Source organism: Abramis brama (genome assembly GCF_963993115.1).
Source record: "Abramis brama genome assembly, chromosome: 23".
Classification (NCBI taxonomy): Eukaryota; Metazoa; Chordata; class Actinopteri; order Cypriniformes; family Leuciscidae; genus Abramis; species Abramis brama.
This window is the reverse complement of record NC_139985.1, coordinates 16,689,564-16,709,600: the sequence shown is the minus strand read 5'-3', so window position 1 is coordinate 16,709,600 and position 20,037 is coordinate 16,689,564. Positions and strand designations below refer to the sequence as shown.

General features: G+C 38.1%; 2 protein-coding genes across 7 annotated transcripts in view; one reads left to right on the top strand and one right to left on the bottom strand.

Moving 5' to 3' along the window:
* The window catches only part of LOC311074191 (uncharacterized protein), a 155,230-nt gene that overhangs the window by 130,543 nt on the left and 4,650 nt on the right, over window positions 1-20,037 (top strand). For 2 of the 5 annotated variants that reach the window (XM_084100594.1, XM_084100596.1), the window contains 2 exons: window positions 941-1,044; window positions 1,111-2,026. In XM_084100594.1, the coding sequence (XP_083956720.1) occupies window positions 941-1,044; window positions 1,111-1,273 (267 nt within the window). In that variant the 3' untranslated portion in view covers window positions 1,274-2,026. Of the gene's footprint in view, window positions 1-940; window positions 1,045-1,110; window positions 2,027-18,334; window positions 18,517-20,037 lie in introns of those variants that run through there. The other 3 variants (XM_084100592.1, XM_084100593.1, XM_084100595.1) reach the window with 3 other exon arrangements.
* The window catches only part of tbl1xr1a (TBL1X/Y related 1a), a 64,940-nt gene continuing 47,503 nt past the window's right edge, over window positions 2,601-20,037 (bottom strand). For both annotated transcript variants that reach the window (XM_084100597.1, XM_084100598.1), the window contains 14 exons: window positions 12,283-12,385; window positions 11,613-11,758; window positions 9,678-9,897; window positions 9,368-9,500; window positions 8,782-8,923; window positions 8,636-8,699; window positions 8,025-8,122; window positions 7,496-7,556; window positions 7,282-7,403; window positions 7,121-7,195; window positions 5,884-6,011; window positions 4,706-4,871; window positions 4,512-4,613; window positions 2,601-4,422 (listed from right to left, as the gene is read on the bottom strand). In XM_084100597.1, coding sequence (XP_083956723.1) covers window positions 4,396-4,422; window positions 4,512-4,613; window positions 4,706-4,871; window positions 5,884-6,011; window positions 7,121-7,195; window positions 7,282-7,403; window positions 7,496-7,556; window positions 8,025-8,122; window positions 8,636-8,699; window positions 8,782-8,923; window positions 9,368-9,500; window positions 9,678-9,897; window positions 11,613-11,758; window positions 12,283-12,340 — 1,542 coding nt within the window. In that variant the 5' untranslated portion in view covers window positions 12,341-12,385 and the 3' untranslated portion in view covers window positions 2,601-4,395. The remainder of the gene's footprint in view (window positions 4,423-4,511; window positions 4,614-4,705; window positions 4,872-5,883; window positions 6,012-7,120; window positions 7,196-7,281; window positions 7,404-7,495; window positions 7,557-8,024; window positions 8,123-8,635; window positions 8,700-8,781; window positions 8,924-9,367; window positions 9,501-9,677; window positions 9,898-11,612; window positions 11,759-12,282; window positions 12,386-20,037) is intronic.

Sequence of the window (20,037 nt, the reverse complement as noted above, 5' to 3'; positions counted from 1 at the left end):
AAGGCTACTGTACCAAATATTAACATTGATTTTCTCAGGTGTTCAAATACTTATTTGCAGCTGTATCATACAAATAAATAGTTAAAAAATCATACATTGTGATTTCTGGATTTTTGATTATGTCAAAAAGATTATGTCTCTCACAGTGGACATGCACCTACGATGACAATTTCAGACCCCTCCATGATTTCTAAGTGGGAGAACTTGCAAAATAGCAGGGTGTTCAAATACTTATTTTCCTCACTGTATGTGTGTGTGTGTGTGTGTGTGTATATATATATATAATATATTTAAATTTATCTTTTATTTCAATTTTATTTTATATTTTTAGTATTTCAGCTTTTTTTTTCCAGCTTTTTTTTTTGAAAGTTATTCATTTAATATTTATATTGTATTTTATTTCAGCTTTATTTCCATCATGATTACTCCAACTCTAACTTATTTCAGCTAGTTGCTAGTTAACTGAAGTATTAAAAGAACTAAAACTAATACAAATTTTAAATAAAAGAAAAACTTTTTTTAAACATTTAAACAAAATATCCAAAATTAAAGCGTGAAAAAAAAAAAAATCTAACTCAAAATATTAACAAAACTTTAAGGTATCACTTTATTTGTACTTGTATACACATAATTTCTATGGTAGTAACAGTAAATTATGCATAATTAGCAGTAACTAACCCTTAAACCAAACCCTAATCCATCACTCTATAGTATATACTCTATAGTTACTTATTACTATGTACTTACTATAGTAATAACAGCAAATTATGCTTAATTATGTGTAACTGTCACCTTAAAATAATGTGTTTTCCAAAACTAAAATTTTTTTTTTTTTTTTTTTTAGTTAATAATAACGACACTGACTTCAACCTTGTACATGCCATGGACTCTAATCTAATCCTGATTAAGTAACTTTTCCATCCCATTTTCTGTTGCACAGGGATTTGTTGTGATGCTTGACAAAGTGGTTTCGTTCTCCTTAAACACAGAAGTGGGTTTGTTCATCTTCCTCATGCTGAGGTCCTCCAGATCTGAGCGCTTCAAGTGAGTACATTTGAGCATCTGCATGTGCATCTGTTCTCCTGTTTCACCGCTTCTTCATGTTTACAGGCATCTGGCGGTTCCTCTGAAGGCCAGCGAGAGACTCTTCAGGCTCCACTGGCTGCTGCCCATCTACTTCCTGTTCGCTGTGGCTTACGACATCTTCCAGACCATCATAGAGATCACTGAGAACGTGTCGCTCGTCCTCCACACCAATTCTTCTCTTGGATGAGAGAGACTGGATATCAGGTGGGACAACAGCTGAGATCCCTCAGGAATGGACAGTTATTACCTCACACCAAACCCAACACCCACAACACCGCTAATGTTTTCACTACTGTGGATGGCAGTGCATCAATAGCACACACTGATCACAGAACAAGCCTCGGGCGGTCATTTACAAAACTGCTATCATGATGACGTCTCACGCAAAAGATTTACTTGTTCTTCAGGCAAAATGATCCCTCATTCACGCATGCTAAAAATATATTTCATATCCTCTTCATTTTAATCCAGTAAATTGCATGTACTCTCAGTGAGTTATGAAAGCATTTTTTGATTTAGTCAACAATGCCCGGTGATTAAGTCTGCAGTCGCACGATCAAACCATAGCAACGTTCCCAGAAAAGCTGCTACTGTTAACAAAGAGATCTTTAAGGGAATCATGGACTATTATTGTTGTCCAGTAGATCAATTTGTGATTTAACGAGCAAGGCTGGAGAACTTTGACGAGGAATAAACCGCAGAATAAAATATAGTGATTTGATTCGAGGGGTCTGAGATGTTTACGCATGTATAAATCACGCCGCTTTAGTTTATTTATACACAGTTTTCTGTTTTTAAAATTGTTTTTATTGCTATAATGTAATAAATGGTTAAATATACTTTCTTGGCAAAATTAATTGCATCTAATGATAAAGCATGACTATTATTAAACTACTGTATGGCTTCTTATGGGAATAGTTCAACCAAAAACAGGAATTCTGCTATTGCTAATATTAATATAAGTGTGTGTGTATATATATATATATATATTATCTATCAAGGTTTCAACAAAAATAATAGTAATCGATACAACTATTTCCAACACTGATATTAATATTAAGCATGATTTCTGAAGGATAATGTGACACTGAAGACTGGAGTAATGATGCTGAAAAATCAGCTTTGCCATCACAGGAATGAATTATATTTTTGGATACATTATAATAGAAAGTAATAATTGTAGCATTTCACAGCTACAACCTCATAATCTCACTGACCCCAAACTCAAGTTTAAGCAGCTTTTCTTCGACATATTACAGTGGAAAAGCGATAGCAATATCTTAAATGCCTAATTAGATGTCCTTCTTGTGAAGAAGTGAAGCACGATTAACCAGATACAAACCAATACTGTTAGGAACTACTGAATTAACATAACATGAGGGTGCATAATGGATTTTCTCCTTTGTCTGAACTGCTCTTTTAAGTCACTGTATCCATTTGGGAACTCTGAAAGTTTATTTACAGCATCGCTTCATATTAAATAGACAAATCAGGGGAAAAAAAACCCACAGGCGTAATATCAAAATATACTTTATTTTGGACTTCAGATCTGATTCAAATGACAAAACAGATCAATGCAATGCAAGGGGGAATTTTTGCAACCAAAATGTTTGACTGGGGAAACAAAGGTGTGGGGACATCTGAGAACACGTGGGACTCAGAGTGAGCAAAACTGAGGTCTAAGCTGTACACCCTCAAACCGACCTCCAGTAGTTTGTTGGGGTTTCTTTTTTTTTTTTTCTCTTTTTTGCTTATTTCTTTACTCTTTTTATAGCTACAAAGAAATATGAATTACAAAAGTTTTAAAAGAGTACAAAAAGTCCAGGAGACACAGACGCAGTAAGAATAATGATTAGAAATGACACTGGGGAACTGAAGGTTGCTGTGGGCAGGCAGACGCTGGGGCGATTACAGAGAAGAGCAAACACCCTTCTGTTGTCGTAGGCTGTAATAAATAGTGTTCAGATGTGTTTTTTTTAATCAGTTTTATACAGACCAAATACCACGCCCTTGTTTAAAATTCAAGGTTAAACATCATGTGATGTCCTAAAATATCTTTCTGAGGGAGGAAAAAGAGATTCAGAGTCTCTATCATGGGACAGAGACCGACTTTTGCACTCTTTGGGTCTGTGACTACTTTTTCCCCTCAATGGAAGTTTAACGTCTAAACACTGAGAAAAACCAAAAGCACATTAGTATAGACTGTCCTCATGCATGCAATTACTGTAAATGAACATCAGCATCTCACATGGTAGTGCAGAAAATCCCAAAATGTCGCATTTAAATAATGTCATTCAGATGTTTGTTCAATGTTCTGAGCATCAGACTTGCTTTAAGTTTTGAGTTCTCCAATAAAAAAAAAAAACATGCTCAATGTTTAATGTAATGTATTTTTAACTGCCTGGAGTTGCAAGACAAAGTAAATAATCCAGTTATTAAAATGTTTGAAAATAAGCTGATGAGTTTAATTCGAAATACTGCAAACCTAAAGCAAGTCTTTTGTTTTTAATCTGCATGCATGTCAAACGGTCCTCGGCTGCTCAAACGTCTCGACCTGAGGAACAGAATTGTTGGTGTTAATTTTAAGGGGAACTAAATATAGTATGAGTGAACAGATGTATTTCCTGAAGATGTTCTTTTGTATTTTTTATGTTTTGTGGTTAATGTACCTCATTTGGGGGGGGAACAGGGTACGAGGGGGATAACAATTACACCATAGCATAAAAACTAAAACCGAAGAACAAGAAAAAGATTGAAAATAGATTTTTTTTTTTTCATGTCCCCACACTGTTGAAATCACAAAACATCCAGTACCAAAAGACTAAATAACTGTACTTGTGTCAAACGGAGGAAAACATGAGTCCTGGAATCATGCAGCTGTGACGTCAAATCAAATGTGTGAAAGAAAGAGAGGGGGAAAGAAAATAAAACGCTTGATATGTCTGCATACTGAAACGGAAACTACCAACAAAGATTAAAATCCTTTCGTTTGTTTATTTTGAAGAGATTGGTTTTGAAGAACAAATAGTAAAATATCTTCCAAATTTGGTACATACACCAGTCCTCTTGTCTTTCTTCTTCCTCGGCTATATTGTTTTGTTTTTTTTCCCACCTTACAAAAGTCATTTGAATGTCTCTGGTTGGAATCACATCCTCTGCGCTCGGCCCGTGGCGTCAGGGTGCTTGTGTTTGTTTGTCTGTAGTGGCTGGCCATGGTTCACTAGGGGACTGTAGCAGTTTGAGGGTCAGGGACAGTCATTTTGGCTATGTACACATTCATAGTCGGTCCATGGCTTCCAGCAAGTAGCGCTATTTCCGCAGATCTAATACACAAACCTACAATGAAAACAAAAAGTATTACATAAATATAGGCATTAACACATATCCATAACCTTTGCTTGCAGCACAGAGAAACTTGTACTTACAGAGCCGTCCGACGCACTTGCTCCTACTTTGTCTCCTGCTGCATTCCAGCAAACTTCAAAAATGCCCCCTGTCCCTCTGTAGCTATGGACTAAAGCACCAGTCTGTGGAAATGACACGGACAAAAGAGTTCTGATCGTGCTGCGGTGTTTGCATCTGCTCTACATCTGCTGAATCAGAAAAGGTCCAGTCTTACCTGTGTGTTCCAGATGTGGACACACTTGTCGAAAGAGCCGCTGGCTAGATGGCGTCCGTCAGGGCTGAAGGCCACGCTGTACACGGGCTCCTGGTGTTTGGTTAGTGTGTGGATGCAGATGCCTCGATCTACGTCCCAAAGCCGAACAGTGGAGTCAAAGGAAGCACTAGAGTTGTCAGAGAATAACACAATCAGTTTGTGTTCAGGTTATTTATGGCTTTATTTAACAGCACACATTTTTATTGGGGATGCAACGTAAAAAAAATCTGGAAAATACCACGGAAACTTAAATTTAGAAATAAACTGTTAAATGCTACAAGTGATAGATATTAATTTTGAGATTTGCTTAAGCTTATATTTAACAGTATTAATTTTTATATGCCAGCAAAGGTAAATCAAAATATAAAAAGTAGAGGAAATGTTTAGACAAAATGTATAAAATTCATTGCACAGACTGGTCGACTTTAATGCTCTGTTATGATGCTTAAGCTTGACGTCGACTAGTCACTGATCGTGGTCTATAGAGGGTACAACAGAATAAGAAGAAATATAAGAAGAATCTGTGAGAAATATAACGACCCAAAGACAAAAGAACTGATACAAATAAGCTGTTATGTAGGAGCAATAGCCTTGTGGGCAGCGCTGTCATCTGCCATATCTGTGCGTCTGAGTCTCAGCTCGAGCTTCAAGCTTATTTGTTCATTAATAAAGTCATCAGCGACAACTCAACTTTAATGACAAAAGTCGACTTAAAAAAAAAAGGTTGTTCAACCCCTAACACATACACTTGATATGGCAACAATACATCATACATCTCTTGAGAACACATTTGGTGCAGTAAATCTGGTTTGATAGTCCCCTTTTAAGTGCACTTACATTATGAACACCAAATGCACTAAGGTCATATGTAGCTGGCTGCCAGCCACCACAAGCGTTTTTGATCATTTTCACAAAACTTTCATGGATCCCAGACCCTGAGAATATCTGGGAATACAATATAACAAAAAAAAGAACTATCTTCTATCGCTTGTTTCTGCTGCTTCACTTGAATCTGGAGATTCTGTACTCTTTCAGAAGATGTACAACAGTGGATGGATACTATTTTATTTGTAAATAGTAGTAGTTATTATCATAGAGTAGCAGCTGGTGAATTGGATATTAAAGGATGGTGACTCTACCTGGCCAGCATTAGATTGGCATTGGGGTTGTTGGTTCCTGGACCTGTGGGGCTCCATTTTATAGTGTAGATTTCTTTGCTGTGAGCTTGCAAATCATGAACACAAGTGTCCTGTTTCATACTCCAGATCTAGGACATTGGAAGAAGCAATGATTTAGATCACAAGGACAGCATTTGCATTTTCAAAACACCTTATGAAATGTGCACCATGTATATATCGATATATTTTTTTGGAATGAGGCAATACCGTAATATATCGAAACAGTAGTTTGATACGAGCACATCTGAAAAATAGCGGAGGACGCTGTGTGAGCTGCTGCAGTGAAAGTGTAGTACAATTTGTCCTAAACATGATAAGCTTGGTCTTCAAAATAACTGGTAGGATATAGTTAATTTGAAAGCATCTTGCCCTGTCAGATGCTCTGACAGATACTGTTGCTGACTGACAGATAAATACTTGCGCTGTTTAATGCGTTTGAGATGTTTCCTCGGTGTTTAACTGTGTTTCACAGGTATATTCTTCATCTGTAAATGTTAGAAAGTCAAACAAATATGTCCATTTCACTGTCAGGAGAGGACGAGCCTTCTGCAAGTGAATCTCCGCTAAAATCCAAGCTTCCGTGAATGAGCGCCAAACAGACGGAGCACAATAGAATAGTAGCGCAATAATTCTGACTAAAATATACATATTGCTAAAATATTTGTTGTTGAAGACAATAATTGTGCCATATGTGGAATTTTAAACCTACAAGTATACGTTTATGAAATTGACCATTATAATTGGGTAATCAAATGCAGGGTAATATAATTAGTTTGTGCTTTTGTTTTTATTTTCATTTTTAGATTAGCCTTGGACTAAAGGTTTTTGCCTAAAACAAAAGTGTTATTTTTGTTTTTAGATTGTAATGTGATTTTTGCACATAATATATTGCATAGCCTACATTACATTCACTATATTTGTTTCCATATCCTTCAATATCAACATTGTTTGTAGGATATCATTAGGCGGGTTGTGAAATAATTTTTTTTCTTAAAATACAGATTTTCTTCATCCAAACAGAAAACCGTAAAAAGTACCGAGATATATATTGTATATCGCCATTTAACTAATATAAAGACAGAGATATGATTTTTTGGCCATATCGCCCAGCCCTAACTTGCAGTCATCTTGATTCCACAATATGAAAATACGATTCTGAATATCTATATAGTGTAGCCAGTGTGGTAAGGACTTTTACCTTCAGAGTCATATCATCAGAACACGACGCCAGCAGGTTGCCAGTCGGATCCCATTTGATTGCATTAACTTCATTCTGGAGACAGAGAAAAACAGTTTGTTATTCATCCCTTTGGCAGACTGAAAGTGTAGGAAACAGCAGGATGAGCAGACAGTTCTTACTGTGTGTCCTTGGAATGTCTTAATGGGTCGGTCCTGGCCCAGTTTGCACACATGGATGCACATGTCTGTGCTACAGGAGGCAAACGTGTTGTTACTTTGCCAGTCCACGTCCAGAGCGGGTGCTGAAGTGAGAGGGAGAAAAGGCCACAGCATAAGAGCATTTTACACAATATTATTATAATATTATGAAGAATAAAGTGGAATCTCTGTGAACCTGAATGAAACGGGAACTGCTGTTTGGCTTCCCCTGTGTGAGCATCCCAAATGATTGTTGTCTGAAGAAAAGGAGGAAATATTAACTCATCTGTGACAGGGTAGGCTAATATAAACTATTAACTAGGTTAATTATTCACTAGATACTTACATTTTCTGAAAAAAAAATGTGGGTAGTGGATCTACAGAACTACAATGCTAGTGTCCTAGGTCAGGGATTCCCAAACTTTTTGGTCAGTCGAACTCCTATAATGTTTACATGAAATAACCCCCTAAGATTAAGTTAATATTTAAATAATTTTGCATGTTCATGGTTCTCTGATTTTGGTTTATTACCACAAGACATGCAGGTAAACAAAATATTTAATCAAATATTTTAGTAACCCCAGTTTGGGAAACCCTGTTCCAGATTTACTATCGTTTTAGGTGTCAGGGTGTTGCTATGCGGTATTGCAGTAGTTTGTAGCATGTTGCTATTGTTCTGAGTGCTTTCTTACTACACTTCACAGACTGTTGTTTCTTTCTCGTACCTTATCAACACCGGCGCTGAGGATAAAGTTTCCTTTTTTGTTCCATTTTAATGCGAAAATTGGACCTTTATGTTGCCCCAGGGTACTGGCCAGATTACCTGTGAATGAACACAGTACTGTCATGACAACTCTCAGAGTGTTTGGCATTATAATGGATATGACAATGTTGATATATTTGGTCTTGGCGGAATAGATCTGCTACGCTGCTGCTGCAGAGAAAGTATAGGAATTTCTACTGCCAATACATACACAACACTCTGCGGTGGGCAAGAAAGACATGCTGCTGCTGTACAATATAGCGTACATGAATTACACTTAGCATATCTATACAGGTGGAGCTGGGGAAAGTGGAGGCTTTCTGAAAGCGCGCTGCACTGCTACAGCAAATGCAGATCAAGTATTTGAAGGTTGAGCAGCAAGCTTATTAGCTACTGAAACAGAAGGAACCAATCAGCTGCGCCCTATAGGGAAGGATGTGATTGCAAGCAGATTGTGTTAAGGACCTATCAGCCTGCGCCACCTAGAGTTTCATGACAGAACTCTGTATTTATCAGACTGCTGAATGGACAGAGAAAAGCATACTGATACAGAAGGCAAATAACTTTGCTTACCATCTTTAGTCCATATTCTTGCAAAGCCATCATAGGAGCCTGTAGCTAATAGTGTACCTTCACTCTGAAAAACACAAGGTGGCCATCATTAGGTTAGTCTTTCAATATACACAGAACAGAGAGAGTGCTGTCAGAGCTGAACTCACGTTCCAGTCTAACGATGTGACGTCTTTGTTGCTGGGCACATCTTGGCCTCCTTCCCGTATGCAGTGCCTCAGGACGAGCTGTGTAGAGCTACTACTGCTGTTCTCACTCAGATTCCAGATGCGTGCCGTTGAGTCTCCAGACCTGTGGAGAGCCAGAGTATTAAATAACTCTTTGACTTCCCTTTCATCTACAGATGCACCAATCACACTCGTTCTTTCCCAATAACGATACTCGACGGATCTGTTGACAGTTTCTAATCTTTGATGTTTATATAATGTATTCCACACTGTTTGGAATGGATTGGTATTTAAAATATAAACTGCTACTACAAATTACAATTTATGTTACTAGAGTGCCAAAGTAAACTTTTGGATACTTGTATAGCCTTTCTGTAGCTTGAAAGTGCAGGGTAACGCTATGACTAACCCAGAGTATTGACACATCTGACAGATACCGATCCATTTAAAAAGGTCAGTATTAGCACCGTTACCAATCCAGGTACTGGATCAGTGCGTTCCTGTTGTGTACTCCGTAAGGATGAATGGATGAACGGATTCAGTGATGGAAAGAGACTGTATAACTGACCCAGAGGCGAGCAGGTCACTGACGGGGTTCCAGGCGCAGATGAAGACCTCCGACTCGTGACCTCTCAGGACCATGGCTTTATTCTGAGGGATCTCCACATCCACGTCCACCTCCATCATGTCTGCATGGTTATCTGCACATGATATCACATGACGTCTATCATTAAGAGGAAGGATGCAACAGTTTTTGATTTACAGCCACAGTTTACTGAAAGCTAGAAATTTTGCACTATTATGTAACATTTTCAAAAAACAATCATTAAGAACAATGATAAACATGTAATGTGTTCCAGAATTATTCGGTGACTCACTCGGTAAGGCGTGAGCACCGTTCTCTTCTCCGTTTGCGGTGTTCTCTCCGTTTTTGGGGTTACCCTGCATGTTGGTGCTGGTTGCAGAGGGCGCTGCGGCGGCCTGTTGCTGGGCCAGTTTGTCTCGGTACGCCTGCTGCCGGGTCTGTACCACATCGGGCATCACCGCGTCAATCAATGACAGAGATTCAATTGGCCGCCCGTCGAACAGTGTGCCGTCCTGCGGACAGAAGTCAACATGTCAGCCATGCACTCATTTCACGTTAAAGGGATTGTGTGCATCAACCAATATCATTATCTGGGTGAACCTCACAGAAACATCTGCAGGGTGGACTTCAACCCAAATAAACAAATTAGTGCTGTCAGTTAAACGCGTTATTAACGCCGTTAACGCAAACCCATTTTAACGGCGTCAATTTTTTTATTGCGAGATTAACGTTCTTTTTGGCCTAGCAAACTTTGTTGGTTTTTTTTCACATGCTGTTGCAACAACTAGTAACGTTAGAAAAACTACAACACCACACCAAATCTAGCTAGACCGGAAACAAAACAACAGGCACGCCGCACACACTTGTTTGGGCTTGCTAGCCAGCCAAAGAGTAGTAGGCTAACGTTACGTTTTGAGTGGATGGCGAGTGCGCGACGCCGAAATGGATGCCAACAAGATTCTGAATGGAAAGTTTACTTTTAAAAAGTTGCCAAATGGTTCCATTGACAAGACCAAAGTGATCTGTGTGTTTTGTCGTTGTGAACTGAGCTATCATCGCAGCACGTCCAGTCTGAAATACCACTTGATGGCCAAGCACACAGCTGATGCAAATTCTCTGATGCGATTATTTGCTCCTAGTGTGAATGACTGCTCCAAGTGAGAATGTTAGTGTGAAATTGAACACTACAGTATATGCCAATGTTGTTTTCAATAAAAAAAAAACATTTGCACAAAGCAAGCCGATCCACTTTTCCATGTTGATACAATGAGAAAAAATAATGGGACAAAAAGAAATCAAGGGACATTTAGAATAGATAAAAATGTGCGATTAATTGCGAGTTAACTATGAAATTAATGCGATTAATCGCGATAAAATATTTTAATCGTTTGACAGCACTAAAAGAAATAAAATAATTTTACATTATTAAACTGAAACCTATTTTATATATATGCATTTATCAGTATAAAATTTGCATCAATAAAGATAAGCTCTGGACAGTTTTACTCACTATGGATTAATCTAACAGCCTATCAGACAGCAGAAATAAACGTGACGACAGCCAGTCAGTGCATGTTGCTAATAAGTGATTTCTGCGACTCTGGGAATGAACGGCGGTTTCGTCTGATACACAAACTCACAAACGTGCCGCTCACGGTGTTTTCCGCATCTGCAGTTTTAATATATGAGGACATGAACTTAATATCCAGTGCTGCTTTGAGAGTCACTTAATGAGCTTTTCGGGTTTCATTTGAGAAAAACTACCATCAAATACACACTTAACTGAAACTGAAAGATCTTCACGACAAACTGTCAAAATAAAAGTTAATGATAAAACAGAATCCCCCAAAAATACAATGAAAAACACAGAATTTAAGGTAACTTAAAATGTTGCTACTCTGTTAAGTTAAATTATAAACAAACAAGTTTACATTCATTCTCAAGGTCTATCAAATATGTGGAAAGCATTTCCTTCCCCACTTATGGTAAATGAGTATTGTGACAAATATCGATATCATATGATATGGATAAAAATATTTGGATAATATTTTTAGCTCAGCCCTAGTGTGTGGGCCTTTTTGAAGCGTTTCCCTATATATAACAAATGTATAATTTTTTGTAAGATTCACTAATCTGCATAATAAATGTAAATCTTAAATATGCAAATGTGATTGTTAACTTAAAAAAAAGCTCCTTGATTGATCTGTAATTGAAGCTGTGATATCACCTCATTGATGCTGACTTCAGCCTCCACGTACTGCAGGCCCTTCTGGATGATGGAGATCAGGGCAGCAGGGGGCACTAGGGCTCCGTTGATGTTAGACTGACTGATGTGGCTCTCAATGCCGAATGTGAAGGCCGAGTGGGAAAACCCTGCCAGAGGGAATGATAAACACTTCAGTGTGACGCTTGCTGGATTAACTTTCTCTCCAGCGGAGGGTATCATGTGCACTCCCTTAAACAACGGCCTGACTGTGAACAGTCCTAGTGTTCTACTGTAATCAATGCTGACAACAGCTTGTGTCCCAAAACTCAAAAGTTATCACATTCTTATGTTTACTTGACAGATACGCGATAAGTGATCTGCAATAAAGAGTAAAAGGAATAGTTCACCAGTATATGAAAAATATATGAATGCTGTTTTTTTTCCCACTTAATACACAAGTAGATATTTTATGGAAAAAAAAATGTTATGCAATTAATGCCATAAATGAGCTGTCATGTGGATTTAAGAGATTTAAGAGACTGTTTCGATGTATACTTTTTTTGTGATATTTTGGTCCTTTTTGGATCTATTAACAGCCTCCTGGTCATTATTAACTGCCATGATGGCAGGAGATGTATGAGTTTGTATGTTTGGATACAATTTTTGGATGTTTCGTTTAAGCAGCACTTACCTGACTCCTGCAGGTATCTATACACCAGGAAGTTGACCTCATCGCTGCTAATACTCATCTTCACACCTGCTTACACCATGAGGTCAGCACACAGGACACAAGCCTGAGAGAGAAAGGACAAAAACAACATCAGAAAGCCATCTCACAGAATGACACTAAAAATGACAACAGAAGAGGTATGAATATTGCCAGGCTTTCTGCCTTCCACTCAAGAGTGTATATAAAAACCCCTCTTTTACAGTGAAATAAGGGGGTAAAAGCTCTCTTTGTCAGCAGGAACCTGAGTGTGTACTATGCTGCCAGAGGTTACCAAGGGCTCCACAGTCCTGCATGACTGAATAACAAGTCGTAGTACCTAAAGTAGCCATTACACTGTGGGGGCGCTGCTGCACCAAACCTGCAGAGCAGTAAAAACATCTGCCACTGAAAATGTTTACATGAGGGCTACTACAAAATACCTTTGTTTACTTGAGTTTGACACTTGGATTCATTGTGACTGGCATTACAGAGCTGTCAAGATGTCAGTTTACACTTACAGACGTGTTTAATTTTGTAGCACAAGAACATTTACTTGAAATTAAACCTGACCTAGATTTGACACTCTGAAAATGTTGGTCCTTACACAGTTAAATTGTTCACTTTATTGTGATTTAAAGCAAAACAAAAACACCAGCACATTTGATTCTCAAGGACACTGCTAAACTTGCTAAATCACGTAGAGTGTATTATTTGAATAAACCACCCAAAATTGTACATTTAAGCCTCAATTTCAAAATGTCCGCTCAGCATTGGACTTCCTCCAGAAAAGAGCATCACTGAGCACAAACATTTTCAGTATCACACCGAAACGCTGCGTAACCACAAGCTAATTCTGAAAAGTGACCCATTTCCTCACGACCTCTGCGTCCGCCATTCCATATCACATCCTCATTTATACAGAGAAGTGAAGTGGAAAGTGTTTCCCCGTCGCTCTCTGTTTGCAGTTATAGGATGTGGTTTGTTTGCAAGAGGGATGGTTTTCGTCTCCTCAGGGTTTTTGCTTGTGATCATTTTTGAGCAATGAGGTTTTTGTTCTATTTCTAGACGGTCCCGTCATGTGATGTAACACCTACCTGTTCTCTTCTTAACCGACTACAGCCTGTTTTGGAGACATTTGGCCTGCTGATGAACGCTTAATTAACTGGCTGAACTTTTCAGTCGCCTGCCTTGCGTTCGTCTCATAAATGATGCAAAAGTATGCAAATAGGAGCATCATCAAAAGCCAGCGTGTCAAAGCCAATCAGATAACAGAGATACTGCAGCGTCCAATCAAATCAGGCCAATCGGTGCCACCGAATCGATGCATTTTATCTCACAGCATAGCCAAATTAAATCCCTGCAACAGTGCAGAGTGGTCGTCTATATAATCGAGCAGCCACGTCGATACCAAGGAGGACCGCTACCAATTCAATAAATCAGGCATTTGAACTCCAGGCATTTACAGTCCGCAACATTAGTTCAAGTAAAGAAACCACAGGTGGGGAAAGTCCCTCATAGACATGACACAGAAAGAGCTTTTATTGAAACGGGTCACGGCAAACAGGGATCTCTCCATGAGATAAACCGCCATCTGCGCCTCGTAAAGCGCCCTCAGGAATGCAAATGTCATGATATGTCCTCTGCCTTGGACGACATTTTGGTGTGCTGGAGGATGCTTAGTGTGTAGAGTAATCTTCATTGTATAATCAAAGGCGGTGTGTGTTGCGTAACAGTGGAGCGCCAGCACTCAGGGTGAGGGAGTTTGTACTGTGTTATTCAAGGCTGAGGGGGAAGTCTGAGAGGAAACACTATTTAACTGGTTTGGGTGAAAGGTGTAACAGACGGCTATCGCTTTACAGACTGATAACAGGCCACTTTATAGCAATAATGTCAAAGAAGGCCACGCACAGGGGAATTTACAAATCGAAAACAGTTATCAAGTCATTTTCCTGCTGCTCTACAAGTGGCAAATAAGAGAATCTATAAGAAAGAAAATTTTAAAAAAGTACTCGGTATAAGTTTTTTTTTTAATTCTGAATCTTTAAAAAGTCTTTTTAATGACTGGAAACATCATGTCAAAATGTCATGTAGTGTAGCCAAGTAAAAATATTTTCTACACATAAAAGTTTCTAAAAGTTTTTAAATATATTTTTCAAGATATTATGATTTATTCATTAATAGATTTAGCAACCATTATGCTAAAATAATAAGTCATTTAAATATAAACATTATTATTAACAATATTTAAAAATATATATATTTAATGACTCTTAAAACATCATGTTAGTTAAAAAACGTAGTTAAAAAAAAAAGTGCGCAACCATCTTATTTACAAAAAAAAAGTTTTTAAATTATGTCAAAATGAAATTATTAATTCACAAATATTACCATACATAAAGTCCCCATGAACCTGAAGTTGCAACTGACTTCAGTGTGACGTATTTCCCAAGTGAAACGGAATTTTGAATAGATGGAGGGGTTTTATTTTAGCGCACCTCCTCTCCATCCCTCACTCATAGCAGACTGACGGTTAAGAATCAAACTGACGTCACGTTTTTTCTGTGTATTAACTTGCACGGATTAAATGTTCACCACAAGACTAGTCATGTGCGCTAACAAAGTAAATAGTAGGGCTTCCCCCTAATAGACGACTAGTCGACTAGAAGAGGCTTCTTAGAAGAGAAAATTGTATTAGTCAGTTAGACGCAGAAAAAAACCTCCACAGGAAGTGGCGAAATCACGCGGGCTGTAAGGGACAGATCATTAACGGCAGGAAATCCAAACATTCACCCATCACTCATCGACCTCGAATATGGCTTGTCACTTGAAACATGCAAGTAGTAGCAACTTTACAAGTCCGCTCACTCTAATGCTAACCTAGATAAATGTGCGCTTTTATTAGGCACATATCTGTGTTTGTGTGGAGAGCACGATTACTGCATTTAACTTAAAATACTCCGTCCAAAAAAATGGAAAATAGATCAAAATAAATATTCTCAGATTATGTAATCCATATGAAATGCATATAAGTGTGTCCACTACTGCGGAGATGACGAGTCAGCATCGTCGACTTAATATCTGCAGCCGAAAACACAGAAAACATTACCAATAAATTATTAAACGGTTTCCTTCTGGGTTTTTTTTGTTTTTTTTTCACAACACACTCATAATCATTATGTTTTCCTGTGCGCTGTGGCAAGCTTTATGCGTGGGTTTGAGCGCTGATTAGGCTATGAATTTTATATAGGCAATTAAAGTCTCATTATTATGATTTATGGCTTATTAATTTAAATGCTCGATTAGTTGACTAATCGCTTAAATGAACGACTACAAGTCGACTAGAAAAATCTTTAGTCGAGAGCGGTCCAGTACATAGGGTACAATTTTGGTTTCATGACGACTTTAATATGTCAAGCTAATGATGCAAACAGCAATATTTTGAAAGCAGCACAGAGCCACAGTTTATACACTCTTCTGTAAATCAACATGCAGATGGCTTACTTACAGTCGTCTTATTGAACCAGGAGGAGAAAGTCTTTTAGCACTGAAAATCTACACACTGTAAACTACAGAAGAGGCTGATTACACCTTTCGGTGTGTGTGTGTGTGTGTTTGTGTTTGGCAGTGGTACGTTGGGCTTTTCACACGACTCCCTTGACAACAGTGAACTTGATCCTCTCAAACCTCTTAGGGCCTCAGGGAACAATGAGAAGCCTGGAGAGTTGTGTTCTTGTGTAACACTGACTGCAAAGAGTGTCTTGAGGAATTTGCGTCCAATGGTCAGTGTTCATCTTCCACCAATTAAACACAAAGGAAAATATCCCAAAAGCCTAAGCATTAAAAATCTGTCTCAAAAGTGTCATGTTTGACCTGTTTTTTAAGCAATATTACAGAGATAAAGAGCTTAGTGGAGTGTAATATAAATCATTACTCTTAAAATTCAGTCACAATCACAGCATATTGGAAGGACCAAGAGATAGTCCTGCCCCAAACTCCTGTTAATTCTTGAGCCAATGCTGCGATGTCAAACATTGTATCTAAAAAAATCATTCTAAAATGTCAGCATTTGATACCAAAAATATTAATATTTAACCATCTCAATATTTTAGCTACCAATATGCTAAAATATTAACACTTTTAACTGTTACATATACACACTGTTATTATTATTATTAATGTTTATATTTAATAATTAAAGACATTAATATTATATAATACTGGTTGTATTGTATAATATTAAAAATGATAATAAATTATATTTATTAAATGTTATGTACCATTAACGTATTGTATGTCAATAAGGTAAACATTGTTTCAAATTTTATGTCATTTTCGCAAAAAAAAAAATATTAAAATGATTGCGAAATAGTTAAACACCAATATAAATATTAAATATTATAGATGTGAACATTAATTGAAATATTAAACATGTAACCAAGTATTGTAGGGGGCAAACATTGCTTCACATTTACAGAGAAATTTTCAGAATTAATGAATGAATCGATTTTAAATTCAAATGCACACCTAGGTACACAATATAACCATTTACATTTTTATACAAATTTTCTATCCTCTCGGCTGTTTGTAAAACAAGGTAAGGTGACAGAAGAGCTCGGAAGCAGACGTGCTACCGCCACCCCACATCCAGACAATTGTGCCATTTTTCTTCCTCTTTTCAAGGCAATTATGTCAACACCATTTTCACCAGACGCTTTTGGAGAAATCAGCATATGGCTCACATCCCTCCGTCAGCATTGAACAATCAGGTCGAGTTCAAAGGCAAAGCAACCCAATCAGTCCGGCAGGAACAATGACCGTTGCCACATGCTAGTGAATGCTGTCACAAGACATTAAGACGGATGCTAGCCTAAACTGCTTGTGATGCAACCAACTCTCCGAAGGGCGGGAAATCAAATCAACTTGGACCAGGGAGATTAACGCGTCCCCTCACCTGACCTACTTTGAGATCTGGATCCATCAGTGTCTGTCTGAACATGGTGGGGTGGGGGAAATATGACACACCATAAATGGATCTCTTCCTCTTTTGTTTGAAGTGTCTTAGAAGTAGGTCAATGGATCCCACTTGCTGTGGTCAAACAAGTACACATCCACCGCAGGCCTCGTAGTGCGTTCTGTTAAGGATCTTTTAACCGCCGTCCTGCAAATGACATTGGTCTGCCGTTGAGTTACAGTTACAACGCCACAATGTTTACACTCTTCAGCCTACGGATGGTTTGCATCTAGTTACCTCTGCACATTAAACTGGGAAAGGAGAATGTATTTTAACTTCCAGTCCACCTCCTGTAAAGCGAATAACCACTGGCACTGTGGGATCATTAAACTTTCTTGTTTCAGTTCCAATAAAGCTGGATCAAAGTCATTCTGCAACTTCTCTGAAAGGACTAAAGACTGCACATTTCCAACACTGTTTAAGTAGTAGCATCTGTGAAAGATGATTCTCGTTTACAAGCGACAAAAAACAAGGCAAGTGCTGATTGACAGCTGTCAAGAGTCATATTTCATCCATCAAAATTGGTTTTCGAAGCATCACTAATTTTAGTAGGCAAAATATAATTTCTTGTTTCTTTCTTTTGACTTTAAGCAAAACTCATTTTTTACATCATGGTGTTAATTTTTTTTATAACAATTAAACATTTTCTCATCCAAAATGAAGTTTGAATAATGTAGGTATGAATAGGTAGCGTAGAATAAGGTTAAATAATGGCATTTAAATGCATACATGCAGCTTGCATCTTTACTTAAAATTTGATCTTTTTACGCCTTCAATTTTATTAACAAGAATTTGAAATCCTTCAAGGATTCATAGACACTGTTAAATCTAAAGCACACACCACATGGCGACTTTTGAAAACAGTAAAGTTTGTGAGCGAAAGGACATTTCAGAGAAGGTTATCAGCACATGTGACATTGCTTCTGAACGTTGCTGTCACTTTTCAGTCTGAGGCGGATGTTCACAGCATTTTTGTAATGAAATGTTGACTATCATATCAATGATTTTATCTTTGGCGCACAGGTGGGAGTCGCTCGGAAGGGAGGTGACGTGCTGCTCCAAACCAGGACTTGACAGAGGGCAACAAGACTAGGTAATATGAGGACAAGACCTAAACTGCCTGGATCGCTGGAGGACCATGGGGTTTGCGTAATGTTTTTGCCCTCCTCTGAGAACTCTGTTTAGCATGTCATTTTAAAAGACAACAAAATGTGACTTGTGTTTATAGAAAAAAAGAAAGCATTTAAAAGGAAATGTGTTACAAATGATACCAGCTCCTTTCTAGAATAGATTAAACTTGAAAAAAATGAAAGTGAGAATAATTATCTATAATAATTATCTATAATTCTGTTGCTTATTAGCATACCTACACATACGCACACTGTGACTATCAATTATTGTAAATCTACTGTCACTGACAAGTCATCAGCATGTTGTTTTTGAAGCTATGTGAAAAACAATGTTCCCGACCTGTAACTGAATGATCCCGAGGGCTAATTTCATGTGCTGAAGCACAGACACACACGTGCTGAGGATGTTTAATCAACTCATTTGCCTCTGTTAATGAGTGACACTAAATATGGCCTGATTGCCTGCAGATACAGAGGTAAACTATGAGTAAGCCAGATAAAGCCTACACAGAATTTCTTTTGAATCACTAAATTCAACACCATGTTGGACCAAAGGTGAGGCATTAATGTGCATGTTAAAGGACAAATGTGTTATGAGCCAAGTGAAAAGAGGAACACAACGCAAAGCCTCAAGGGAGCAGCTCACAAAACCTGTCCAGAAAATGTGCTTAATTCGGATATAAATGCATGTCACAAAAAGGAAAAAACTTCATTTTCTTTATGCATTACACGAATATTCAAAAGTCTGAGTCTGTAAGATTTTTTTTTTTTTCCATGTTTCCCAACAAACTCTCTTATGCTCACCAAGGCTACGTTTATTTGATCAAAACACAGTAAAAACATATTACAATTAGAGATGCACTGATTGATCGGCCAAACCGGTAACCGGCCAGTCTTTCTGATTCCGAGCCGGTACACTTTGTTGCTAGCGGCACAGGCAATAACGTCAGCTGCGCGTTCTCGCTCTCTGACACACACCCGTCTTCCTCTCACTCACACGCCTCATTCACACCTGTTAAATAGTGCTTTTATTATTCACAACTGATCTATATAAATGGATCACACAAGCCTCCTCTCAGTCTCAAGCAGCTTATGAGTTGCAAGCACCAAAATGAGTGTCTTGCTGCACTTAAACAGTCAAATACACACAAAATTATGTCAAAATGCCCGTCTTGGCGAGTTAAATGCAGCCAGTTTTGCATCCCAATTAGTTGAGAAGCATAACGCACGATGTGGAATACTGGATCCGTGCATAAACTCTTAAAGTGACAGCAGTCTAATATTCCTGCTGCTGTCTGTCATGTTATTCAAAGAACAAAAGACAAAGAAAATCACTTTGCTGATATTCGATCTGTCCGTGTAAAAACAGAACTGACTGTAATGTATGCCATGACTGATTTTGAATGCAAAAGTCCCACTGATCTCATTGATTTCGTTCAAAAATCTGTGTGAGAGCATGGGTCAGCTGTACACATCGTCATGTGGCGACTGTCGCTGTGTCCACTGCTTCTGTCGAGCAGACACTAAAGCGAATTAAAACTTATGCCAGAAATACGACAGGACAGATTCGACTTTGAGCATTAGCCTCGATGGCGA